At 39.2% G+C, this 25086-nt stretch overlaps 1 protein-coding gene across 1 annotated transcript in view; it reads left to right on the forward strand.

The window, feature by feature from the left end:
- The window catches only part of dock1 (dedicator of cytokinesis 1), a 459680-nt gene that overhangs the window by 124737 nt on the left and 309857 nt on the right, over nt 1-25086 (forward strand). The window contains exon 23 of the mRNA XM_083788125.1: nt 2059-2167. Within this exon, the coding sequence (XP_083644251.1) occupies nt 2059-2167 (109 nt within the window). The remainder of the gene's footprint in view (nt 1-2058; nt 2168-25086) is intronic.

Below are 25086 nucleotides of genomic sequence, written 5' to 3' on the forward strand. Positions count from 1 at the left end.
TTCAACATTAATTTTATTTGATTCATTGGTGAAAATGTATTGATAGAATAATCGCTGCCCTATGAGGTTGTAGCAGAGTGAGCAGACACAGAAGCTAATTTTCCCATTAATACCCAGTTTGTAAAGATCAATTGGCACCGCAAGAGGGATGAACAACATTTGGATTTTTAGGGTGAGTTACGGGTTGGATACTTTTAGGATATTTACAATTTACAGTTCCTAAACGATTCCCTGTTAACGGTTCGATACACAGTCCATTTGTGTAATCTCAGAGTTATGTACACATTACTTCACTTGTGTACTATTAATTACTCAAGTAGAAACAACAAACGAAACAAAAACTATGTTTCCTTGTAATAGAACAGATATTCTACATTGTTGTGTTAAAGAGACAGACAGACAGACAGACAGCCCTTAGATCTCCTTCTGTCTCTCCTCTTTCACTGCTGGCATTTCAAGAGAGCTCGTTTACGTAGATTATTCATATTTCTGTGTTTCTCAGTGACAGCAGGCAGGTGCTCTGGGGTCTTGTCTGGTTGTTTCAAATGCTAATCTGGCTGGCAGCGTGCAATGATGTATGGCGTTTTTATCCGCTGTCGCATTCCTGCATCGAACAACGCACCAGGGCCCACGTTCCCCTCGCAGACGCATTTTAATGAATTGGGGGGAGGGAGAGAGAGAGAGAGTTATTTATTTATACTCTGGGGAAATGTAGGGTGTGTATGTGGTGGTGCAGGTAGGGGGGTGGGGGGGGGGGTTGGGGTCAACGGTTACATAGAAAGTACCAGTTGCACAGAGTGTTGGAATTTACTTAACACATTAACTGCTCGTTCCGCCATTTAGAATCTAACCGGCAACCGTTATTGGCGGAACGTTACGTCAGATGAGCTTCATTATTAATCTGGCCTTTCCTTCTTTCCTTCCAGCGTGCAACACACTAAAACGAAGTAGTTCCGGGTTGGCAGTCTAGCGTTGGCTCTCGCGTCCACCAGGTGGCAGTCAACTAGTCAAAAACGAATATTACTTTACATATTACTCCCTGACAAAAGTAACTTGTTACTTATTACTTTACTTTATTTCATTTTATTCTTTTTGTCTCCATTTGCATCTTTTGTCCCCAATGAAAAGAGGCGTTAACGGGCAATTATGGGCACTAGATTTGCACGTAAACCTCAAGTTTAGCGGGCATATACACAGTAATATACGGTAATATACAGGTGTGATGGTACAATTCGGGAGTTTACCGGAGTTTGTTGGAACGTTTAACGGGAGTTTCCTGTTTTCCATGCTTTTTGCGCAGTGCAAAATTGCTTTGTGTGTGTATGTGAGACGTACTGTAACCATGCTGCTCTCTCCTCCTCTAGACTGTATGATAACAGACGTACTGTAACCATGCTGCTCTCTCCTCCTCTAGACTGTATGATAACAGACGTACTGTAACCATGCTGCTCTCTCCTCCTCTAGACTGTAGGAGAACAGACGTACTGTAACCATGCTGCTCTCTCCTCCTCTAGACTGTATGATAACAGACGTACTGTAACCATGCTGCTCTCTCCTCCTCTAGACTGTAGGAGAACAGACGTACTGTAACCATGCTGCTCTCTCCTCCTCTAGACTGTATGATAACAGACGTACTGTAACCATGCTGCTCTCTCCTCCTCTAGACTGTACGAGAACAGACGTACTGTAACCATGCTGCTCTCTCCTCCTCTAGACTGTATGATAACAGACGTACTGTAACCATGCTGCTCTCTCCTCCTCTAGACTGTATGATAACAGACGTACTGTAACCATGCTGCTCTCTCCTCCTCTAGACTGTATGATAACAGACGTACTGTAACCATGCTGCTCTCTCCTCCTCTAGACTGTAGGAGAACAGACGTACTGTAACCATGCTGCTCTCTCCTCCTCTAGACTGTACGAGAACAGACGTACTGTAACCATGCTGCTCTCTCCTCTAGACTGTATGATAACAGACGTACTGTAACCATGCTGCTCTCTCCTCTAGACTGTACGAGAACAGACGTACTGTAACCATGCTGCTCTCTCCTCCTCTAGACTGTACGAGAACAAGGGGGAGGATGAATTCATGGAGTCTCTGAGGGACCTCTTCACGTCCTTCAATGACATGATGAACAGCAACGCAGAGAACACTGGCATGGTGAAGGTAGGCTGTCTGTCTCACGCACGCACACACACACACACACACACACACACACACACACACACACACACACACACACACACACACACACACACACACACCACGACACAGAGTACACTGGCATGGTGTAGGTAGGCTGTCTGTCTAACACACACCACGATGCTACTGCCTGGACAGTGGTGGAAACAAGTACTTGAATGTTTTACTTCAGTAAATTAGTATAAACACTGCAATGTAGAAATACTCCGTTACAAGTAAAAGTCCGGAACTCAAAAATGCACTTGAGTGAAAGTACCAAAGTATTGCCAGCAAAAGTAAAAGCTCTCTTTGTCCAGTGTCTTTCAAGTGTTTTCAAATGTATACACATCTTTTGAAAATAGCAGATCTGCAAGCTTGAGCTTGCAGATCTGCTAATTTCAAATGGCAGACAAGTATAATACAGGGGCGAAGTGGCTGATTCCCGTTTTGTAATAATAATAATAATCTACTAGTAACTGACGTTTTCACCTAATTGTAGTGGAGTAAAAGTACAGTGCTTAAATGTACTTAGTTACTTTCCAGCATTTTATATCATAATATAGAAATATTTCACACTTATATTAGCAGAAGAAAATCGCTTACTGCACCTTTTTAAGCCTATGTACTAGTCAAAAAGGTTCTTCAGTTTCTCACTTGCCTGTCTGTACTGTATGTAATCAAACGGTTCTCTGTGTTTTTCACTTGCCTGTCTGTACTGTATGTAATCAAACAGTTCTCTGTGTTTCTCACTTGCCTGTCTCTACTGTATGTAATCAAACGGTTCTCTGTGTTTTTCACATGCCTGTCTCTACTGTATGTAATCAAACGGTTCTCTGTGTTTTTCACTTGCCTGTCTCTACTGTATGTAATCAAACAGTTCTCTGTGTTTCTCACTTGCCTGTCTCTACTGTATGTAATCAAACGGTTCTCTGTGTTTTTCACTTGCCTGTCTACTGTATATCTGTGTGTGTTTTCTCTCTCCTCTGACCTTGACTGATCCCGGTCTCCTCCTCCTCCAACCTTCCTTCTCTTCTCTAGCTCCTCCTCAAGGTATTTGTGTGACCTTCACCTCACCTTGCTCTCCGCTTTGGCCTTTCATAAGCCTTCTGTTGTCCTCCCCCATCCCTCACCACGACACACCCCCTGTTGTGTTGCCATCTGAAACTAACATGCTCTCACACATTGAGCTCGGGGCGATGTACGACTTTTTCCTCAATATTTGCCAGAGACAGGGATGTCCCGATTGCGGGGTTTTTTTTGCCCCTCGATCCGATTCGGCCGATACCGATGTGTTTGCCGATTAATCTCCCATCACTAATGTCTATACAATATTTCTTTCACACGTTTTTCACAGAAAATATGCATTCAAATGCAGAGATTAAACGTGTAAATGGTCACTGTTGTCTGGCATTTAAACAGTTTAGCCTTAAACAATTGTTAAAAAATATTAGTAAATGTTTCAGCATACTGGCTGCCTGGTGAATTAGTAAATGTTTCAGCATACTGGCTGCCTGGTGAATTAGTAAATGTTTCAGCATACTGGCTGCCTGGTGAATTAGTAAATGTATCAGCATACTGGCTGCCTTTTGAATTAGTACATGTTTCAGCATATTGGCTGCCTGGTGAATTAGTAAATGTTTCAGCATACTGGCTAATGGTTATAATCAATGTTCCCTCTATTTTTTTTTCGGTCTGAGCAAACACTCAAACCTCCTGAGCAGACATCAGCAACTACTGAGCAAACATACGTCACCTTGACACCAACTATCCAAACGTTAGATAATGCGAAGTGAGCGCCACTCACTTCACACAGGTGTGATTTTGAATATGATGAATAGTTACATAAGGTTACACAAGTTACAACATTTTTATTTTATATCAAGGTGGTAGGCTAGCAATTTTAGAAATATTCAGTTATCAGTGGTTCTCAACCTTTTCAGGCCCCCAAAGTAATCATATTTGAACTGGGGATCCCCCACCCAGACAAGCAACAGAATGGTTCCACAGATAAATATTGTGAAAATAGCCAATCTACAAGCTCGTTGTGAACTTGTAGATCGGCTATTTTCACCAGTTTGACCAGTTTTTATAGCATGGTTTGCTGATTACTTTTGATGCAGTAATGGTATTTTTTCTTTTAGAGCCTTTGAGGCATTATAAAAGTCTTAAAAGTCCTTAAATTGTCACTTCACTGTCATCTGGGGTCCCACAGGTTGAGAACGACTGGTATATGAATAGCCTACTCAATTGTGCATTACATGGGGGGCATGAGAAACCGTAAAAACTTTATTGGGACACACACACACACACACACACACACACACACACACAGTCACACCCACCCACACACACACACACACACACACTAAGACCAAGTTTGTTGGTGTGTCAACTCCTATAGTTTCTCAGATTGTCGAACGTCAGCAGTCCCTACTACGCCAGATATGAGCTATTATTATATGTAGCTCTACATAGCAGAGGGATTGATTGATTGATTGAAGAAAGCTGTATTAACAGATTGGATAATTACAGAGAGAGGTTCCATATGGGACTAGACCGCTAGAGATTAATGTTAACTTCCACATGTTGTTTCATTCACAAGTACACTGGACTGCGGAGGCTTGTTGTGCTGTAGTGATAACAACAACGTTAGCTAACCAGCTAATGCGAAGCTAACGTTATTCCCCCTCTCCTTGTTGCGCACAGCCGCACTTCCATCCGTTCGCCTTTTAAATCTGAATGTCCCATCAACGCACAGGCGCACGTTAGGTGGAACATTGGTTATAATGTTATAAACGATTTAATAATTTAATCAGCCGATACCTCCTGGATTCACATTGAATAATATAAATTGATTATTAATTAATGCAGCAGAGCCATTACGAGGATTGCTCCACATCAGAACCAAGTAGAACCAGCTCTGGTGAAGAAACAACTGCTCATACTGTGATTTACATCCCAGCATCTTACAATGAAAAACAGTTAGGCTTATTTGTTTTCCAAAACACAAACTGCCACTCAGCCATAATATGATTGCAGACAGTCTTCATAAATAGTACACAAGCCTTCATATCTTGTCTTTTACCAGTATATTACTACATCCCCTGTACTTTTATTATTTTATTAGGGTGCAATGTAAGTTCAAATTGTTTCCACTTTAGTATAGAAGACAGTGGTCTGGTTTCAATACAAATTAGTATACTGTCAAATCTTCTTAGTCTCATAGCCCATTGTGTACTGTGTAGGCCTGTGTGCATACAGTATTATTAATTCATGATCAGGATAATATATATATACATTGTTATTAACAACAGAGACACAATAACATCAACAACTGTATTTGTGTAAACCTAGACAACTTTAAGTATTTAAATCATTGTTCAGGTTGTGTTGCTCTGAGGGAATGAGGAGCACTCAGGTGTGTGGAATGTTTTCAAATGCTAAATAAACCCACATTCTTAACCCCTGGCACACAGGCTAAATGATGATGATGGCTGATGCTTCAGTCACTATAGAGTAGACAATGCATTCAAATGCAGAGATTACACGTGTTAATGGTCACTGGTTGTCTGGCATTGGACAGATCACCTGCTAATGATCACATTATGGATGAACTGAGACCATTTTACACCTCTTTGACTCTGAGGAGTTTCAGCAGAACTACAGAAATAGGTCTATCACACATAACTTAACATTACCCTTTGTGAAATGTTAAAGGTGTTGTAAGGGATATGTGTAGTTCAAATAGCTCTAGTAATCATTGATATAATTATTGTTTGTTCAGTAACAGAAGTCTTCCCATGTCTCCATATCCAGTCCTATAACTCACATAGGATACATACAGAATAGAAGTGAGACTGTAAGGGAAACTGGAAGACATTGAACTAAAACACAAGCTGTTAAATCTTTGCAGTTTTCTCTCTCATTGTCTCCACCAGGCCGAAGGCATGTGGGGAGAGTATGTTTTGCACTCCGTCCGTCCGCGTGTCCGTCCGTCCGTCCGTCCGTCCGTCCGTGTGTCCGTCCGTGTGTCCGTGAACAGCTAATCTCGGCCACCGTTAACCCGGTCGATGCCATATTTTGCACACGCACTCCCTGGATGCCAACCATGAACCTCTGCCCCAAACTTTCCAGAACGGCCTGTTATAGCGCCACCAGGAGGCCGCTTTGTGCAAAACAAGTTTTTGCACAGTACACCTACAGATTTTGTCCAAACATCACGCAAATTGGTACACAGTCTCTCTAGAGCCATTCAACGAAACGGGTCTTTCAGATTTATCAGACTCCATCCTGATTGGTTAAGATTGGCTTCCAAAGTTCACAGGAGTGCTCAGTTTCAAACAAAATGCTGCAAATCATGAACACATCGCGTGATTTCCGTGAAATTGTGCACCCACATTCCCACTAGGCCGAGGACGAAATGCCACATGAACAATTTCAACTCAGCCTCAAGGTGGCGCTATAACTGGCCGAAAAGTGTTTTTACCTCTAACTGCACGGATCTGTGGATAACCTGGTGGAGACCTGTGCCCGGAAGGGCACTTTTTCTAGTTTACATTTAATTCTGTTTACCAAAGAGCATTTTGAATATCCATCGTATAACTAAATATATAGACAGTTTGTTTTAGTGTTGAGTAACACAAACATTAATTGTATTCAGTATTTTTATAAAGCACGAACAAACGAAGGATTCAACATTTTATTCAGTTGGTAGAACGGGTACAGTTCAACAAAAGTACAGGTCAATACAAAAAACCTGATATGAGGAAGAAGAATAAAAAATGGCAAACAAATGTCTCCACTTTTCCTCAGTTTGGAGTACAGTGACGCTGGCGTTACATACAGTATAAGGCCACACATAGCATTAGAAAAATAAGTATTTCTCCCTCTATAGAAGCCACACATGGAGCTGTGTGAACTATTGGTAGATCGTCTCCCCTTTTGGGCACCCTGCATTAGTAAGTAATTGATTTGTCGATGTATATATTTCTTTATCAGTTTGACTCTATAAAACGTGTTACTTGCTATTTAACACTAGCACTATACCTACTATATCTGCACTTTTTCGCCCAATTGACCACTGTCACCCTTTCTCCCCCGCAAGCAGTGAAGTTCACACCTCCCTCCCCGCTGGAGACCCATTGTTCAAGCTAAATGGATAATTTGCATTCCAACTACTTCCACATGTATGGAAAACTTACATTACGAATGTAGCCTACTCACAACATGTACACTAAATGTTGTTTTAGAGGTTATAGGCCATTTGTTATATGCAGTTTGCAGAAATAATTAAATCTCTGACTTTATTTTTCGGAGGGCACGCTAAAACCGGCATTAGCCTATAGCCTGCTGATTTTTTCAGGCTGTTTTCAATATATCCTGCAGAAGTCAACCTGTTTGCCGAAACATTGGAATAATAAGGTTTATAGAATCGTGACTATGCGATGCGATTCCAAATAAAAAAATACCATATGGATCAACTTGTTACACTTGGTTGTAATGTGGATTCATGTGTGTGCGGTCAGGACATTTTCAGTGGCTCAAATTAGTAAAATTCGAATACAAGACTCAACAGTTTAAATCCAGTGTGTACAACCTTGTGAAAATCTAAATTATTTGAATCACTTAAAGACTTTTCCACCTTTTTTAATTATTTGGCTTTCTCTCCAGTGTGAACTCTCTGGTGGGTTTTAAGGCTGGACATTTGAGAGAAGTGTTTCTCACACTGATCACATCCATATGGTTTCTCTCCAGTGTGAATTCTATGGTGGCTTTTAAGGCTGGACATTGTAGAGAAGTGTTGTCCACACTGATCACATCCATATGGTTTCTCTCCAGTGTGAATTTGCTTGTGTGTTTTAAGGCTGGTCAAATGAGAAAAGTGTTTCCCACACTTATCACATCCATAGGGTTTCTCTCCAGTGTGAATTCTCTGGTGTGTTTTAAGGCTGAACATGTGAGAGAAATGTTGTCCACACTGATCACATCCATATGGTTTCTCCCCAGTATGAATTATCTGGTGTATTTTAAGTTTGGACATTGTATGAAAGCGTGTACCACACTGATCACATCCAAACGGTTTCTCTCCAGTGTGAATTTTCTGGTGGCATTGAAGGCTGCCCATTGTAGAGAAGTGTTTCCCACACTGATCACATCCATAGGCTTTCTCACCAGTGTGAATTGTCTTGTGGCTTTTAAGGCTGCCCTTTGTAGAGAAGTGCTGTCCACACTGATCACATCCATATGGTTTCTCTCCAGTGTGAATTCTCTGGTGTGTTTTAAGGCTGAACATTGTAAGGAAGCGTTTACCACACTGATCACATCCATAGGGTTTCTCACCAGTGTGCATTGTCTTGTGGCTTTTAAGGCTGTCCATTCTAGAGAAATGTTGTCCACACTGATCACATCCAAACGGTTTCTCTCCAGTGTGAATTCTCTGGTGTATTTTAAGTTTGGACATTGTATGGAAGCGTGTACCACACTGATCACATCCAAACGGTTTCTCTCCAGTGTGAATTTTCTGGTGTTTTCTAAGGCTTGACATTATAGAGAAGTGTTGTCCACAATGATCACATCCATATGGTTTCTCACCAGTGTGCATTGTCTTGTGGCTTTTAAGGCTGTCCATTCTAGAGAAATGTTGTCCACACTGATCACATCCAAACGGTTTCTCTCCAGTGTGAATTCTCTGGTGTATTTTAAGGATGGACATTTTAAGGAAGCGTTTACCACACTGATCACATCCATAGGGTTTCTCTCCAGTGTGCATTGTCTTGTGGGTTTTAAGGCTGTCCATTCTAGAGAAATGTTGTCCACACTGATCACATCCATAGGCTTTCTCACCAGTGTGAATTGTCTTGTGGCTTTTAAGGCTGCCCTTTGTAGAGAAGTGCTGTCCACACTGATCACATCCATATGGTTTCTCTCCAGTGTGAATTCTCTGGTGTGTTTTAAGTTTGGACATTGTAGGGAAGCGTTTACCACACTGATCACAGCAGTGGTGTTTTTGCTTAGCCAAGCGTCTTTGTTCATTCACCTCTGGTAGAACAGGAAAACCAGACTGATGATGCAACACTGCATTTGAAACAAAGACAAAGGAAATGTGTTTTAGACTAGAGGCCACTATTACTGGAATGAATATAGCAAAATCGAATTAACACAATTACAATTTACAATTTACAATTTAGGCATTTAGCAGACGCTCTTAATCCAGAGCGACTTACATTTAAGCAAGAACAAAAGCATGGGAATACATCACATAAAAGCATTTATCATGAAACATGCGTAAGCTAAGAAGGTAACAGTGGAATATCTATATGATGAAACTATACATACACTATACATAATAAACTATACATATTCACTACTATGCTATACATATGTACTATGGCGTGCTATGACTATATACAATACAATTATAGTGCTGTCTACATATCATGCTATAAGTCTGTGTCAAATGCTATCTAAGCCAACAGAAATGCTATCTAAGGGGTTAGGGTAAGTGCTATGGGCCATGATGGAGTCTGAAAAGGTGGGTTTTCAGGCTACAATACATGATACCTTCTTTTAGACAATTATAATAATAAAACAAATAAACATGACTAGATTTTAAAAAGCATCCTTTTTCCATATAAACACAGTAAGTCACTTACAGAGGTGTTGGTGATCATTGGGTCCTCCCTGTTGAGCAGAATTGTTTGTGCTGTGGTCAAGAGAGTACATCTTCAGCTGGAGTCCACAGTCAGATGTGATCAGAAAGGATTGATATCCTGGAGCAGTTGTGGAGAACTGACAACTACACACTCTTCTTATACTAGAGAGTCTGAGGTGGAACCACTGATTGACCAAAGAACAATAGAATCATCAGCCACCAATCACAACCTAACTGCATGTGCTCCACCCCTCACTGACTCCTCCCCCAGGTCATGCTCTATGCAACATTCTAGAAATAAACTGGGATATTGCTTTGTAAGCTTCATATTTAATTAATCTAAACTATATCCAAAATAAAATACATGTGTAACCAGGTACCATGGCAGCATCAGCCAGGTGCTCCTTGTTTCAAGTTAATGGTGGGGTTTATTTGCAGATAGGGTTTAAAAGGGCTGAGTTTCAGGGGATCCACTAGCTTGCTGTAAGGTTGGCGTATCTGAGGAGGACAATGGTTTGAAGGCATGGCTTTCCTAAGTGTTTCAGCATACTGGCTGCATGGTGAATTAGTAAATGTTTCAGCATACTGGCTGCCTGGTGAATTAGTAAATTTATCAGCATACTGGCTGCCTGGTGAATTAGTAAATGTTTCAGCATACTGGCTACCTGGTGAATTAGTAAATGTTTCAGCATACTGGCTGCCTGGTGAATTAGTAAATGTTTCAGCATACTGGCTGCCTGGTGAATTAGTCAATGTTTCAGCATACTGGCTAATGGTTATAATGTTATAAACTATGTAATAATTTCATCAGCAGATACCTCCTGGATTCACATTGAATAATATAAATTGATTATTAATTAATGCAGCAGAGCCATTACGAGGAATGCTCCACATCAGAACCAAGTAGAACCAGCTCTGGTGATACTGCTCATACTGTGATTTACATCCCAGCATCTTACAAAGAAAAACAGTTAGGCCTATTTGTTTTCCAAAACACAAACTGCCACTCAGCCCTAAAATGATTGCAGACAGTCTTCATAAATAGTACACAAGCCTTCATATCTTGTCTTTTACCAGTATATTACTACATCACCTGTACTTTTATTATTTTATTAGGGTGCAATGTAAGTTCAAATTGTTTCCACTTTAGTATAGAAGACAGTGGTCTGGTTTCAATACAAATTAGTATACTGTCAAATCTTCTTAGTCTCATATCCCATTGTGTAATGTGTAGGCCTGTGTGCATACAGTATTATTAATTCATGATCAAGATAATATATATATATATATATATATATATACATTGTTATTAACAACAGAGACACAATAACAGCAACAACTGTATTTGTGTAAACCTGGACAACTTTAAGTATTTAAATCATTGTTCAGGTTGTGTTGCTCTGAGGGAATGAGGAGCACTCAGGTGTGTGGAATGTTTTCAAATGCTAAATAAACCCACATTCTTAACCCCTGTTAAAATGTAAACAGGCTAAATGATGATGGCTGATGCTTCAGTCACTATAGACAATGCATTCAAATGCAGAGATTACACGTGTTAATGGTCACTGGTTGTCTGGCATTGGACAGATCACCTGCTAATGATCACATTATGGATGAACTGAGACCATTTTACACCTCTTTGACTCTGAGGAGTTTCAGCAGAACTACAGAAATAGGTCTATCACACAGAACTTAACATTACCCTTGTTAAATGTTAAAGGTGTTGTAAGGGATATGTGTAGTTCAAATAGCTCTAGTAATCATTGATATAATTATTGTTTGTTCAGTAACAGAAGTCTTCCCATGTCTCCATATCCAGTCCTATAACTCACATACAGTAGGATACATACAGAATATAAGTGAGACTGTAAGGGAAACTGGAAGACATTGAACTAAAACACAAGCTGATCAATCGTTGCAGGGTTCTCTCTCCTTTAGGATGGAATTTGTAACCCACATGTACATTTATTTCTGTTTACCAAAGAGATTGTGCGATGGGCAGACTCCTGGTACTGAACAAAGACTGCATGTTTAAAGGGATGTTTCACTTTCAAACATGTTTGGGGGATTTTAACATCTACTCAGACTTTTTTGAGGACCCCATTTTTTAAGTTGATGTGTTTAATGTGTCACTAGTATAGACTGTAGATCAAGCTTGTACATTTTAATTATATACTAAGGAGAAAAATAGCATTTTGAATATCCATCATATAACTAAATATATAGACAGTTTGTTTTAGTGTTGAGTAGCACGGACATTAAGTTGAGTAACAATTAATGATATTCTTTATTTTTTGTAAAGCAGGGTCAAACGATTGATTCAAAAAATTATTCAGTTTGTAGAATGGTTACAGTTCAAGAAAAGTACAGGTCAATACAAAAAACCTGATACGAGGACAAATAAACAACACATTTGTTTCAATTCATCCAAACATTTAAAGACATACAACTAAAATCGTCTAAATGTAAACTGAATGAATTAGTAAATGTTTCAGCATACTGGCTGCCTGGTGAATTAGTAAATGTATCAGCATACTGGCTGCCTGTTGAATTAGTAAATGTTTCAGCATACTGGCTGCCTGGTGAATTAGTAAATCTATCGGCATACTGGCTAATGGTTATAATGTTATAAACTATGTAATAATTTCATCAGCAGATACCGCCTGGATTCACATTGAATAATATAAGTGGATATTAATTAATGCAGCAGAGCCATTAAGAGGAACCAAGTAGAACCAGCTCTGGTGAAGAAACAACTGCTCATACTGTGATTTACATCCCAGCATCTTACAATGCCTATTTGTTTTCCAAAACACAAACTGCCACTCAGCCCTAAAATGATTGCAGACAGTCTTCATAAATGGTACACAAGCCTTCATATCTTGTCTTTTACCAGTATACTACCACATCCCCTGTACTTTTATTTTTTTATTAGGGTGCAATGTAAATTGTTTCCACTTTAGTATAGAAGGCAGTGGTCTGGTTTCAATACAAATTAGTATATTGTCAATAATCCTCTTAGTCTCATATCCCATTGTGTAATGTGTAGGCCTGTGTGCAGAAACATGTGTCCTTACAGTATTATTAATTCATGATCAGGATAAATCAGAATAAATGACCATTATCCTTATAATAATAATCATATCCTATATTCATGATTACATTGTTATTAACAACAGAGACACAATAACAGCAACACCTGCATTTGTGTAAACCTGGGAAACCTGGACAACTTTAAGTATTTAAGTCATTGTTCAGGTTGTGTTGCTCTGAGGGAATGAGGAGCACTCAGGTGTGTGGAACTTTTTCAAATGCTAAATAAACCCACGTTCTTACCCCATGTTAAAATGTAAACGGGCTAAATGATGATGGCTGATGCTTCAGTCAATATAAACAATGCATTCAAATGCAGAGATTAAATATGTTAATGGTCACTGGTTGTCTAGCATTGGACAGATCACCTGTTAATGATCACATCATGGATGAACTGAGACCATTTTACACCTCTTTGACTCTGAGGCGTTTCAGCAGAACTACAGAAATAGATCCATCACACAGAACTTAACATTATCCTTTGTGAAATGTTAAAGGTGTTGTAAGGGATATGTGTAGTTCAAATAGCTCTAGTAATCATTGATATAATTATTGTTTGTTCAGTTACAGAAGTCTTCCCATGTCTCCATATCCAGTCCTATAACTCACATAGGATACATACAGAATATAAGTGAGACTGTAAGGGAAACTGGAAGACATTGAACTAAAACACAAGCTGTTAAATCTTTGCAGGGTTCTCTCTCATTTACATGTAATTCTGTTCACCAAAGAGATTGTGCGATGGGCAGACTGGTACTGAATGTTTCACTTTCAAACATGTTTGGGGGATTTTAACATCTAAGACTTTTTTGAGGAAGTTGATGTTTTTAATGTGTCACTATAGACTATAGATTAAGCTTGTACATTTTAATTATATACTAAGAATATACTTAGAATACAACCTTTCGTAATAGCATTTTGAATATCCATCGTATAACTAAATATATAGACAGTTTGTTTGTGTTGAGTAACACAAACATTAATTGTATTCGATATTTTTATAAAGCACGAACAAACGAATGATTCAACATTTTATTCAGTTGGTAGAATGGGTACAGTTCAACAAAAGTACATGTCAATAAAAAAAACCTGATATGAGGAAAAATAAACAAAAAATGTTTACATCAGGGTCCTCCATTTTCAATTCATCAGAACATTTAATGACATAAAACTAAAATCGTCTAAATGTAAACTACAACAAATCTAGGGAATCTGTAACATGGAAGAAGAATTAAATATGGCAAACAAATGTCTCCACTTTTCCTCTGTTTGGAGTACAGTGACGCTGGCGTTACATACAGTATAAGGCCACACATAGCATTAGAAATGCTACACATGAAGCCACACATGGACCTGTGTGAACTATTGGTAGATCGTCTCCCCTTTTGGGCACCCCGCATTAGTAAGTAATTGATTTGTCGATGTATATATTTCTTTATCAGTTTGACTCCATAAAACGCGTTACTTGCTATTTAACACTAGCACGTCGAAGCGTGCTAGTCGAAGGTCTATCTGACCAATTTTGAAGTGGATTGTCTTTGCCCATGAAGTCCTGAGAAAGTTCCCCTTGCATGACTTTTTCTGTTTTTTTTTCCATCTGAAACGTTTTGTAAATATGATTTTAGGCATACTTATACCTACTATATCTGCACTTTTTCGCCCAATTGACCACCGTCACCCTTTCTCCCCCGCAAGCATAATAATAATAAGCATTGGAATAATACGGTTTATAGAATCGTGACTACGAGCTGTGCATGGTCGGTTTGACCCGACCTTGGAGCGAGAATGCTTGCCGATGTGATACCAAATAAAAAAATACCATATGGATCAACATGTTACACTTGGTTGTAATGTGGATTCATGTGTGCGGTCAGGACATTTTCAGTGGCTCAAATTAGTAAAATTCGAATACAAGACTCAACAGTTTAAATCCAGTGTGTACAACCTTGTGAAAATCTAAATTATTTGAATTACTAAAAGGCTTTTCCACAAACATGTAATTATTTGGCTTTCTCTCCAGTGTGAACTCTCTGGTGGGTTTTAAGGCTGGACATTTGAGAGAAGTGTTTCCCACACTGATCACATCCATATGGTTTCTCTCCAGTGTGAATTCTATGGTGGCTTTTAAGGTGTGCAATTTGAGAGAAGTGTTGTCCACACTGATCACATCCATATGGTTTCTCTCCAGTGTGAATTTGCTTGTGTGTTTTAAGGTTGGTCAAATGAGAAAAGTGTTTCCCACACTTATCACATCCATAGGGTTTCTCTCCAGTGTGAATTCTCTGGTGTGTTTTAAGGGTGTACATGTGAGAGAAATGTTGTCCACACTGAACACATCCATATGGTTTCTCACCAGTGTGCATTATCTGGTGTATTTTAAGTTTGGACATTGTATGGAAGCGTGTACCACACTGATCACATCCAAAAGGTTTCTCTCCAGTGTGAATTTTCTGGTGTTTTCTAAGGCAGCAGAGCCATTAAGAGGAACCAAGTAGAACCAGCTCTGGTGAAGAAACAACTGCTCATACTGTGATTTACATCCCAGCATCTTACAATGCCTATTTGTTTTCCAAAACACAAACTGCCACTCAGCCCTAAAATGATTGCAGACAGTCTTCATAAATGGTACACAAGCCTTCATATCTTGTCTTTTACCAGTATACTACCACATCCCCTGTACTTTTATTTTTTTATTAGGGTGCAATGTAAATTGTTTCCACTTTAGTATAGAAGGCAGTGGTCTGGTTTCAATACAAATTAGTATATTGTCAATAATCCTCTTAGTCTCATATCCCATTGTGTAATGTGTAGGCCTGTGTGCAGAAACATGTGTCCTTACAGTATTATTAATTCATGATCAGGATAAATCAGAATAAATGACCATTATCCTTATAATAATAATCATATCCTATATTCATGATTACATTGTTATTAACAACAGAGACACAATAACAGCAACACCTGCATTTGTGTAAACCTGGGAAACCTGGACAACTTTAAGTATTTAAGTCATTGTTCAGGTTGTGTTGCTCTGAGGGAATGAGGAGCACTCAGGTGTGTGGAACTTTTTCAAATGCTAAATAAACCCACGTTCTTACCCCATGTTAAAATGTAAACGGGCTAAATGATGATGGCTGATGCTTCAGTCAATATAAACAATGCATTCAAATGCAGAGATTAAATATGTTAATGGTCACTGGTTGTCTAGCATTGGACAGATCACCTGTTAATGATCACATCATGGATGAACTGAGACCATTTTACACCTCTTTGACTCTGAGGCGTTTCAGCAGAACTACAGAAATAGATCCATCACACAGAACTTAACATTATCCTTTGTGAAATGTTAAAGGTGTTGTAAGGGATATGTGTAGTTCAAATAGCTCTAGTAATCATTGATATAATTATTGTTTGTTCAGTTACAGAAGTCTTCCCATGTCTCCATATCCAGTCCTATAACTCACATAGGATACATACAGAATATAAGTGAGACTGTAAGGGAAACTGGAAGACATTGAACTAAAACACAAGCTGTTAAATCTTTGCAGGGTTCTCTTTCATTTACATGTAATTCTGTTCACCAAAGAGATTGTGCGATGGGCAGACTGGTACTGAATGTTTCACTTTCAAACATGTTTGGGGGATTTTAACATCTAAGACTTTTTTGAGGAAGTTGATGTTTTTAATGTGTCACTATAGACTATAGATTAAGCTTGTACATTTTAATTATATACTAAGAATATACTTAGAATACAACCTTTCGTAATAGCATTTTGAATATCCATCGTATAACTAAATATATAGACAGTTTGTTTGTGTTGAGTAACACAAACATTAATTGTATTCGATATTTTTATAAAGCACGAACAAACGAATGATTCAACATTTTATTCAGTTGGTAGAATGGGTACAGTTCAACAAAAGTACATGTCAATAAAAAAAACCTGATATGAGGAAAAATAAACAAAAAATGTTTACATCAGGGTCCTCCATTTTCAATTCATCAGAACATTTAATGACATAAAACTAAAATCGTCTAAATGTAAACTACAACAAATCTAGGGAATCTGTAACATGGAAGAAGAATTAAATATGGCAAACAAATGTCTCCACTTTTCCTCTGTTTGGAGTACAGTGACGCTGGCGTTACATACAGTATAAGGCCACACATAGCATTAGAAATGCTACACATGAAGCCACACATGGACCTGTGTGAACTATTGGTAGATCGTCTCCCCTTTTGGGCACCCCGCATTAGTAAGTAATTGATTTGTCGATGTATATATTTCTTTATCAGTTTGACTCCATAAAACGCGTTACTTGCTATTTAACACTAGCACGTCGAAGCGTGCTAGTCGAAGGTCTATCTGACCAATTTTGAAGTGGATTGTCTTTGCCCATGAAGTCCTGAGAAAGTTCCCCTTGCATGACTTTTTCTGTTTTTTTTTCCATCTGAAACGTTTTGTAAATATGATTTTAGGCATACTTATACCTACTATATCTGCACTTTTTCGCCCAATTGACCACCGTCACCCTTTCTCCCCCGCAAGCATAATAATAATAAGCATTGGAATAATACGGTTTATAGAATCGTGACTACGAGCTGTGCATGGTCGGTTTGACCCGACCTTGGAGCGAGAATGCTTGCCGATGTGATACCAAATAAAAAAATACCATATGGATCAACATGTTACACTTGGTTGTAATGTGGATTCATGTGTGCGGTCAGGACATTTTCAGTGGCTCAAATTAGTAAAATTCGAATACAAGACTCAACAGTTTAAATCCAGTGTGTACAACCTTGTGAAAATCTAAATTATTTGAATTACTAAAAGGCTTTTCCACAAACATGTAATTATTTGGCTTTCTCTCCAGTGTGAACTCTCTGGTGGGTTTTAAGGCTGGACATTTGAGAGAAGTGTTTCCCACACTGATCACATCCATATGGTTTCTCTCCAGTGTGAATTCTATGGTGGCTTTTAAGGTGTGCAATTTGAGAGAAGTGTTGTCCACACTGATCACATCCATATGGTTTCTCTCCAGTGTGAATTTGCTTGTGTGTTTTAAGGTTGGTCAAATGAGAAAAGTGTTTCCCACACTTATCACATCCATAGGGTTTCTCTCCAGTGTGAATTCTCTGGTGTGTTTTAAGGGTGTACATGTGAGAGAAATGTTGTCCACACTGAACACATCCATATGGTTTCTCACCAGTGTGCATTATCTGGTGTATTTTAAGTTTGGACATTGTATGGAAGCGTGTACCACACTGATCACATCCAAAAGGTTTCTCTCCAGTGTGAATTTTCTGGTGTTTTCTAAGGCTTGACATTGTAGGGAAGCGTTTACCACACTGATCACATCCATAGGGTTTCTCACCAGTGTGCATTGTCTTGTGGCTTTTAAGGCTGTCCATTCTAGAGAAATGTTGTCCACACTGATCACATCCATAGGCTTTCTCACCAGTGTGAATTGTCTTGTGGCTTTTAAGGATGCCCTTTGTAGAGAAGTGCTGTCCACACTGATCACATCCATATGGTTTCTCTCCAGTGTGAATTCTCTGGTGGCTTTTAAGTTTGGACATTGTAGGGAAGCGTTTACCACACTGATCACAGCAGTGGTGTTTTTGCTTAGCCAAGCTTCTTTGTTCATTCACCTCTGGTAGAACAGGAAAACCAGACTGATGATGCAACACTGCATTTGAAACAAAGACACAGGAAATGTGTTTTAGACTAGAGGCCACTATTACTGAAATGAATATATAGCAAAAGCGAATGAACACAATACATATGATACCTTCTTTGTAGGCAATTGTAATAATAAAACAAAACAAATAAACATGACTAGATTAAAAAAGCATCCTCATTCCACATAAATACAGTAAGTAACTTACAGAGGTGTTGGTGATCATTGGGTCCTCCCTGTTGAGCAGAATTGTTTGTGCTGTGGTCAAGAGAGTTCAGCTGAAGTCTGGAGTCCACAGTCAGATGTGATCAGAAAGGATTGATATCCTGGAGCAGTTGTGGAGAACTGACAACTACACACTCTTCTTATACTAGAGAGTCTGAGGTGGAACCACTAACTGATTGACCAAAGAACAATAGAATCATCAGCCACCAATCACAACCTAACTGCTGCTGCATGTGCTCCACCCCTCACTGACTCCTCCCCCAGGTCATGCTCTATGCAACATTCTAGAAATAAACTGGGATATTGCTTAGTAAGCTTCATATTTAATTAATCTAAACTATATCCAAAATATGTGTAACAAAACATGTGTAACCAGGTAGACCTGTTACTATGGCAGCATCAGCCAGGTGCTCCTTGTTTCAAATTAATGGTGGGGTTTATTTGCAGACAGGGTTTAAAAGGGCTGAGTTTCAGGGGATCTACTAGCTTGCTGTAAGGTTGGCGTATCTGAGGAGGACAATGGTTTGAAGGCATGGCTTTCCTAAGTGTTTCAGCATACTGGCTGCATGGTGAATTAGTAAATGTTTCAGCATACTGGCTGCCTGGTGAATTAGTAAATGTTTCAGCATACTGGCTGCCTGGTGAATTAGTAAATGTTTCAGCATACTGTCTGCCTGGTGAATTAGTAAATGTGTCAGCATACTGGCTGCCTGGTGAATTAGTAAATGTGTCAGCATACTGGCTGCCTGGTGAATTAGTAAATGTATCAGCATACTGGCTGCCTGGTGAATCAGTCAATGTTTCAGCATACTGGCTGCCTGGTGAATTAGTAAATGTATCAGCATACTGGCTGCCTGGTGAATTAGTAAATGTTTCAGCATACTGGCTGCCTGGTGAATTAGTAAATGTTTCAGCATACTGGCTGCCTGGTGAATTAGTAAATGTATCAGCATACTGGGTAATGGTTATAATTTTATAAACGATTTAATAATTTCATCAGCGGATACCTCCTGGATTCACATTGAATAATATAAGTGGATATTAATTAATACAGCAGAGCCAATAAGAGGATTGCTCCACATCAGAACCAAGTAGAACCAGCTCTGGTGAAGAAACAACTGCTCATACTGTGATTTACATCCTAGCATCTTACAATGAAAAACAGTTTATTTGACTGTGGACTCCAGACTTCAGCTGAACTCTCTTGACCACAGCTTATTTGTTTTCCAAAACACAAACTGCCACTTAGCCCTAAAATGATTGCAGACAGTCTTCATAAATAGTACACAAGCCTTCATATCTTGTCTTTTACCAGTTTACTACCACATCCCCTGTACCTTTATTATTTTATTAGGGTGCAATGTAAGTTCAAATTCTTTCCACTTTAGTATAGAAGACAGTGGTTGCATTACAAATTACAAATTAGTATATTGTCAAATCCTCTTAGTCTCATATCCCATTGTGTAATGTGTAGGCCTGTGTGCAGAAACATGTGTCCTTACAGTATTATTAATTCATGATCAGGATAAGTCAGGATAAATTAAACCAAATAATAAACCATTATCCTTATAATAATAATCATATCCTATATTCACGATTACATTGTTATTAACAACAGAGACACAATAACAGCAACAACTGCATTGTTCAGGTTGTGTTGCTCTGAGGGAATGAGGAGCACTCAGGTGTGTGGATTTTTTTCAAATGCTAAATAAACCCACGTTCTTACCCCATGTTAAAATGTAAACAGGCTAAATGATGATGGCTGATGCTTCAGTCACTATAGACAATGCATTCAAATGCAGAGATTACACGTGTTAATGGTCACTGGTTGTCTGGCATTGGACAGATCACCTGCTAATGATCACATTATGGATGAACTGAGACCATTTTACACCTCTTTGACTCTGAGGCGTTTCAGCAGAACTACAGAAATAGGTCTATCACACAGAACTTAACATTACCCTTGTTAAATGTTAAAGGTGTTGTAAGGGATATGTGTAGTTAAAATAGCTCTAGTAATCATTGATATAATTATTGTTTGTTCAGTAACAGAAGTCTTCCCATGTCTCCATATCCAGTCCTATAACTCACATAGGATACGTACAGAATATAAGTGAGACTGTAAGGGGAACTGGAAGACATTGAACTAAAACACAAGCTGATACATCTTTGCAGGGTTCTCTCCCTTTGGAATGGAATTTGTAACCCACTCGTACATTTATTTATGTTTACCAAAGAGATTGTGCAATGGGAAGATGTTCAAATCCCCCAAACATGTTTGAAAGTGAAACTTTAAACATGTTTGGGGGGTTTTAACATCTACTCAGACTTTTCTGAGGACCCCATTTTATAAGTTGATGTGTTTAATGTGTCACTATAGACTATAGATCAAGCTTGTACATTTTAATTATATACTAAGAAAAACAAAACAGGAAGATTTTTTCTTGTTTTGTTTTTCTTAGTATACAACCTTTCGTAATAGCATTTTGAATATCCATCGTATAACTAAATATATAGACAGGTTGTTTTAATGTTGAGTAACACAAACATTAATTGTATTCTATAGTTTTATAAAGCACGAACAAACGAATGATTCAACATTTAATTCAGTTTGTAGAACGGGTACAGTTCACCAAAAGTACAGGTCAATACAAAAAATACGAGGAAAAATAAAAATGTTTACATCAGGGTCCTCCATTTTCAATTCATCTGAACATACTAAAATCGTCTAAATGTAAACTACAACAAATCTGAGGAATCTGTAACATGGACAGTAGGTCTAAGATTAAAAATGGCAAACAAATCTCTCCACTTTTCCTTTGTTTGGAGTACAGTGACACTGGCGTTACATACAGTATAAGGCCACACAAAGCATGGGATAAGTATTTCTCCCTCTATAGAAGCCACACATGGAGCTGTGTGAACTATTGGTAGATCGTCTCCCCTTTTGGGCACCCCGCATTAGTAAGTAATTGATTCGTCAATATATATATATTTCTTTAACAGTTTGACTCTATAAAACGTGTTACCTGCTATTTAACACAAAGCGGTCTATCTGACCGATTTTGAAGTGGATTTTCTTTGCCCATGAAGTCCTGAGAAAGTTCCCCTTGCATGACTTTTTCTAAATGTTCAATTCAAATCATCTCTGTTTTTTTTCTTCATCTGAATGTTTTGTAAATATGATTTTAGGCATACTTATACCTACTATATCTGCACTTTTTCGCCCAATTGACCACCGTCACCCTTTCTCCCCCGCAAGCAGTGGAGTTCACACCTCCCTCCCCGCTGGAGACCCATTGTTCAAGCTAAATGGGTCATTTGCATTCCAACTACTTCCACATGTAAGGAAAACTTACATTACGAATGTAGCCTACTCACAACATGTACACTAAATGTTGTTTTAGAGGTTATAGGCTATTTGTTATATGAGGTTTGCAGAAATAATCAAATGTCTGACTTTATTTTTCGGAGGGCACGCTAAAACCGGCATTATCATATAGCCTGCTGAATACAGACATGCTAGTGTTAATCAAATATTCTATGCTGCCGAGATTGTTTTATTACCTTTAGAGCATACGCTGAAGTATTTGCAGCTTTCAAAGATGAAAATCCGAACCGTCCGCATGTTTTGATCATCAGTACCAGCGGCCATTACAATGCGCTACAGGATCCGCCTCCATAAGGCATTGTAGTCCAAACAAACCCCCCGTCCACTTACATTGAGCTCAATTTCCCAGAAGCACTAGCAGCCCATATGATGACTTGATTTCCGGTTTCGTCATCATAATGAGACGGCCTCGTCATCAGGTCCCGGATAAATCCGCTGTTTCTTTTGAATTATTTTAAAACTGCGGAAAAAAAATGATCTTGAGGAACGCACAGGCTTTTGGGTGCGTGTGTGTGCACGTGTGTATGTGTGTGTGACAGCTGTAAGTTAATAAGCGCTCTCTGTCACACCTCCAGACTTATCCTACCGAACATCTGGCCAGCGTGCACACACACACACACACATGATGACACATACATACACACATACACGCACGCACACGCATGATGACACACACATACACACATACACGCACACGCATGCCGACACATACACATGCTTACGGACACATAAACACACGCAGATACGCGCACAATTGGATTTATGCATACACATACAAACACACGAATTGTAAACACTCTGTCACACGTCAAGACTTTATCCTATTATACTGATAGACATCTGGACAGTGCACGGTGCACACACATACACATGCATTGCACATGTGGGTAGTATACACAGGGGGAGATGTACACACTTAGGCACACATACATGTGCATACGCACACATACACAAGCATACAGACACGTACTGTATAGTGTACACACATATAGGGCTTTAAGCAACTAGTCGACTATTCAACTAGTCGACTATTCAACTAGTTGACTAGTAAATCCATTAGTTGACCTTGTTGGTACTAGTTGATAAGAAAATAAGGCGTTTTTTTTAGGGTGTAACAGTTGGGATTATTTAAAATCCTCATAGCACATAATCTACGGGGGGGACAATGTACCGTTTCTCTTGTGAGTAGCAGGAACAATGTTTCTCAAATTCTAACACAATGAAAGTCACACGCATGCGCGCCCACACGTACGTGCGCATGTGCGTGTACACATACACAAACACTCATAATCGTGTTCAAACGACTGGGACAGTGAGCCACACATCAGTGAGTGGTGATTTTGTCTCACTCACTCTCTTTTGAGAGCTGCTGTACTGTAGCTCGACTTGACACAGCACAGTGTAACAGGTGGCATTCTTTTAGAAAGCAGAGCACATAATACTGTGTGTGTGACTGTGTGTGTGTGTGTGTGACTTATTTATAATTTTTTAAGGTGCAACAGATGCACTCGGCTGTTTACCAGAGGGTGGGTGGGTGTTTAGTACTGCAGGCGATTGATAGTTGAGAGAGTCTTGATCGCCATCAAGCTGTGCCTTTTCAAATGCCACGTTCAACCTCCCATGGCCTGTGTGTGTGTGTGTGTGTGTGTGTAAAGAATTTAGGACTGCTGATTTCTATTGTGTGCTGTTATGAATGCGAATGCCGCTGAAATATTAGTTTTTTGGTCCTACAAATATCTGCGATGGTTTTTTGCATTGAACATTGGAACACATAAATAAGCTTCAGTTTGGCGTTTAGGCTTTGTAAACAAAAATTGCTTAGGTTAGATATGACAAATACTGTCACTTAAATGCCGGTGTCACTATTCACTAATGCCATTAAATGAATGTACTAATGACATGCATTTTGTAATTGTATGCGTAGACGGCAAAGACGATAGCTTAACGATCTACAAGCATGGCTTTTTCCGCTGTTTTTCAACAGATTGACAATCCTTACAATTATGCCGAGTAATTGCTACTATAGACTCTGAATGCAGTTGAGGGGAAGGCCCTCGTTTTCAATTGTACAGCTGGAACACAGAACACAATACTCACTCAACAACAGATGGACAGACTCATACAGAATACAGCAATAATTAAAACACATGAATCAGGACGACAGAAAATATGTAATGATTAACCAAACATCATGTTAATAAACCAAACCCATTTAGGCCTGACGTCGAAAAAAAAAACAGTTTTCTGAAATACCTATGTTTCATCAGAGCATCAATGGTGCTCAATATTTCATGTCAAGCACCCCAAAAATGATAAGTAATGGGCCCCCATCTGAAAATGTTGTTCTGGGACCCCCCCCCCCCCCCCCCCCCTCAGACGCAAAGATTTTAGTTATAAACGTTCGCTCTGAAAGAATATATATTCAAAGATGCTTGTAGATCAAAAGTGTTTGTAAAATCATTGTCCTGAAAAGACCCAGACAGATTTTTAAGGACTTCTGAAGCTCATTCCAAGCAGATGGAGAATGCTACCAGTACCTCGCCTCATCAGGCCATTATGTAATAATTACGACAGGCCTGCTAATGAGACAAGTTCTGAGGAAACAAAACGGAGTGTGTGTGTGTGTGTGTGACTGTGCGTGTTTAGGCATTCGCCCCCTAGCATCGTCGGCGCGCTCTGAGATAACGGCATGAAGACAGGTGGCGTGGCTCCCGATTTTTTTTTAAATGGCTGCCAGGCAGGTGGCAAGATGTCCAGAAATTGCGTTGGCGCTACAACATGCATTAAAATATGTCGGGGCCCTCGAGCTCTGACAGGATTCATTGTGATGTTTCATTTCGTTGAACGCCAAGTCCGTAA

The sequence above is a fragment of the Protomyctophum parallelum genome (genome assembly GCF_964188405.1).
Source record: "Protomyctophum parallelum genome assembly, chromosome: 17".
Classification (NCBI taxonomy): Eukaryota; Metazoa; Chordata; class Actinopteri; order Myctophiformes; family Myctophidae; genus Protomyctophum; species Protomyctophum parallelum.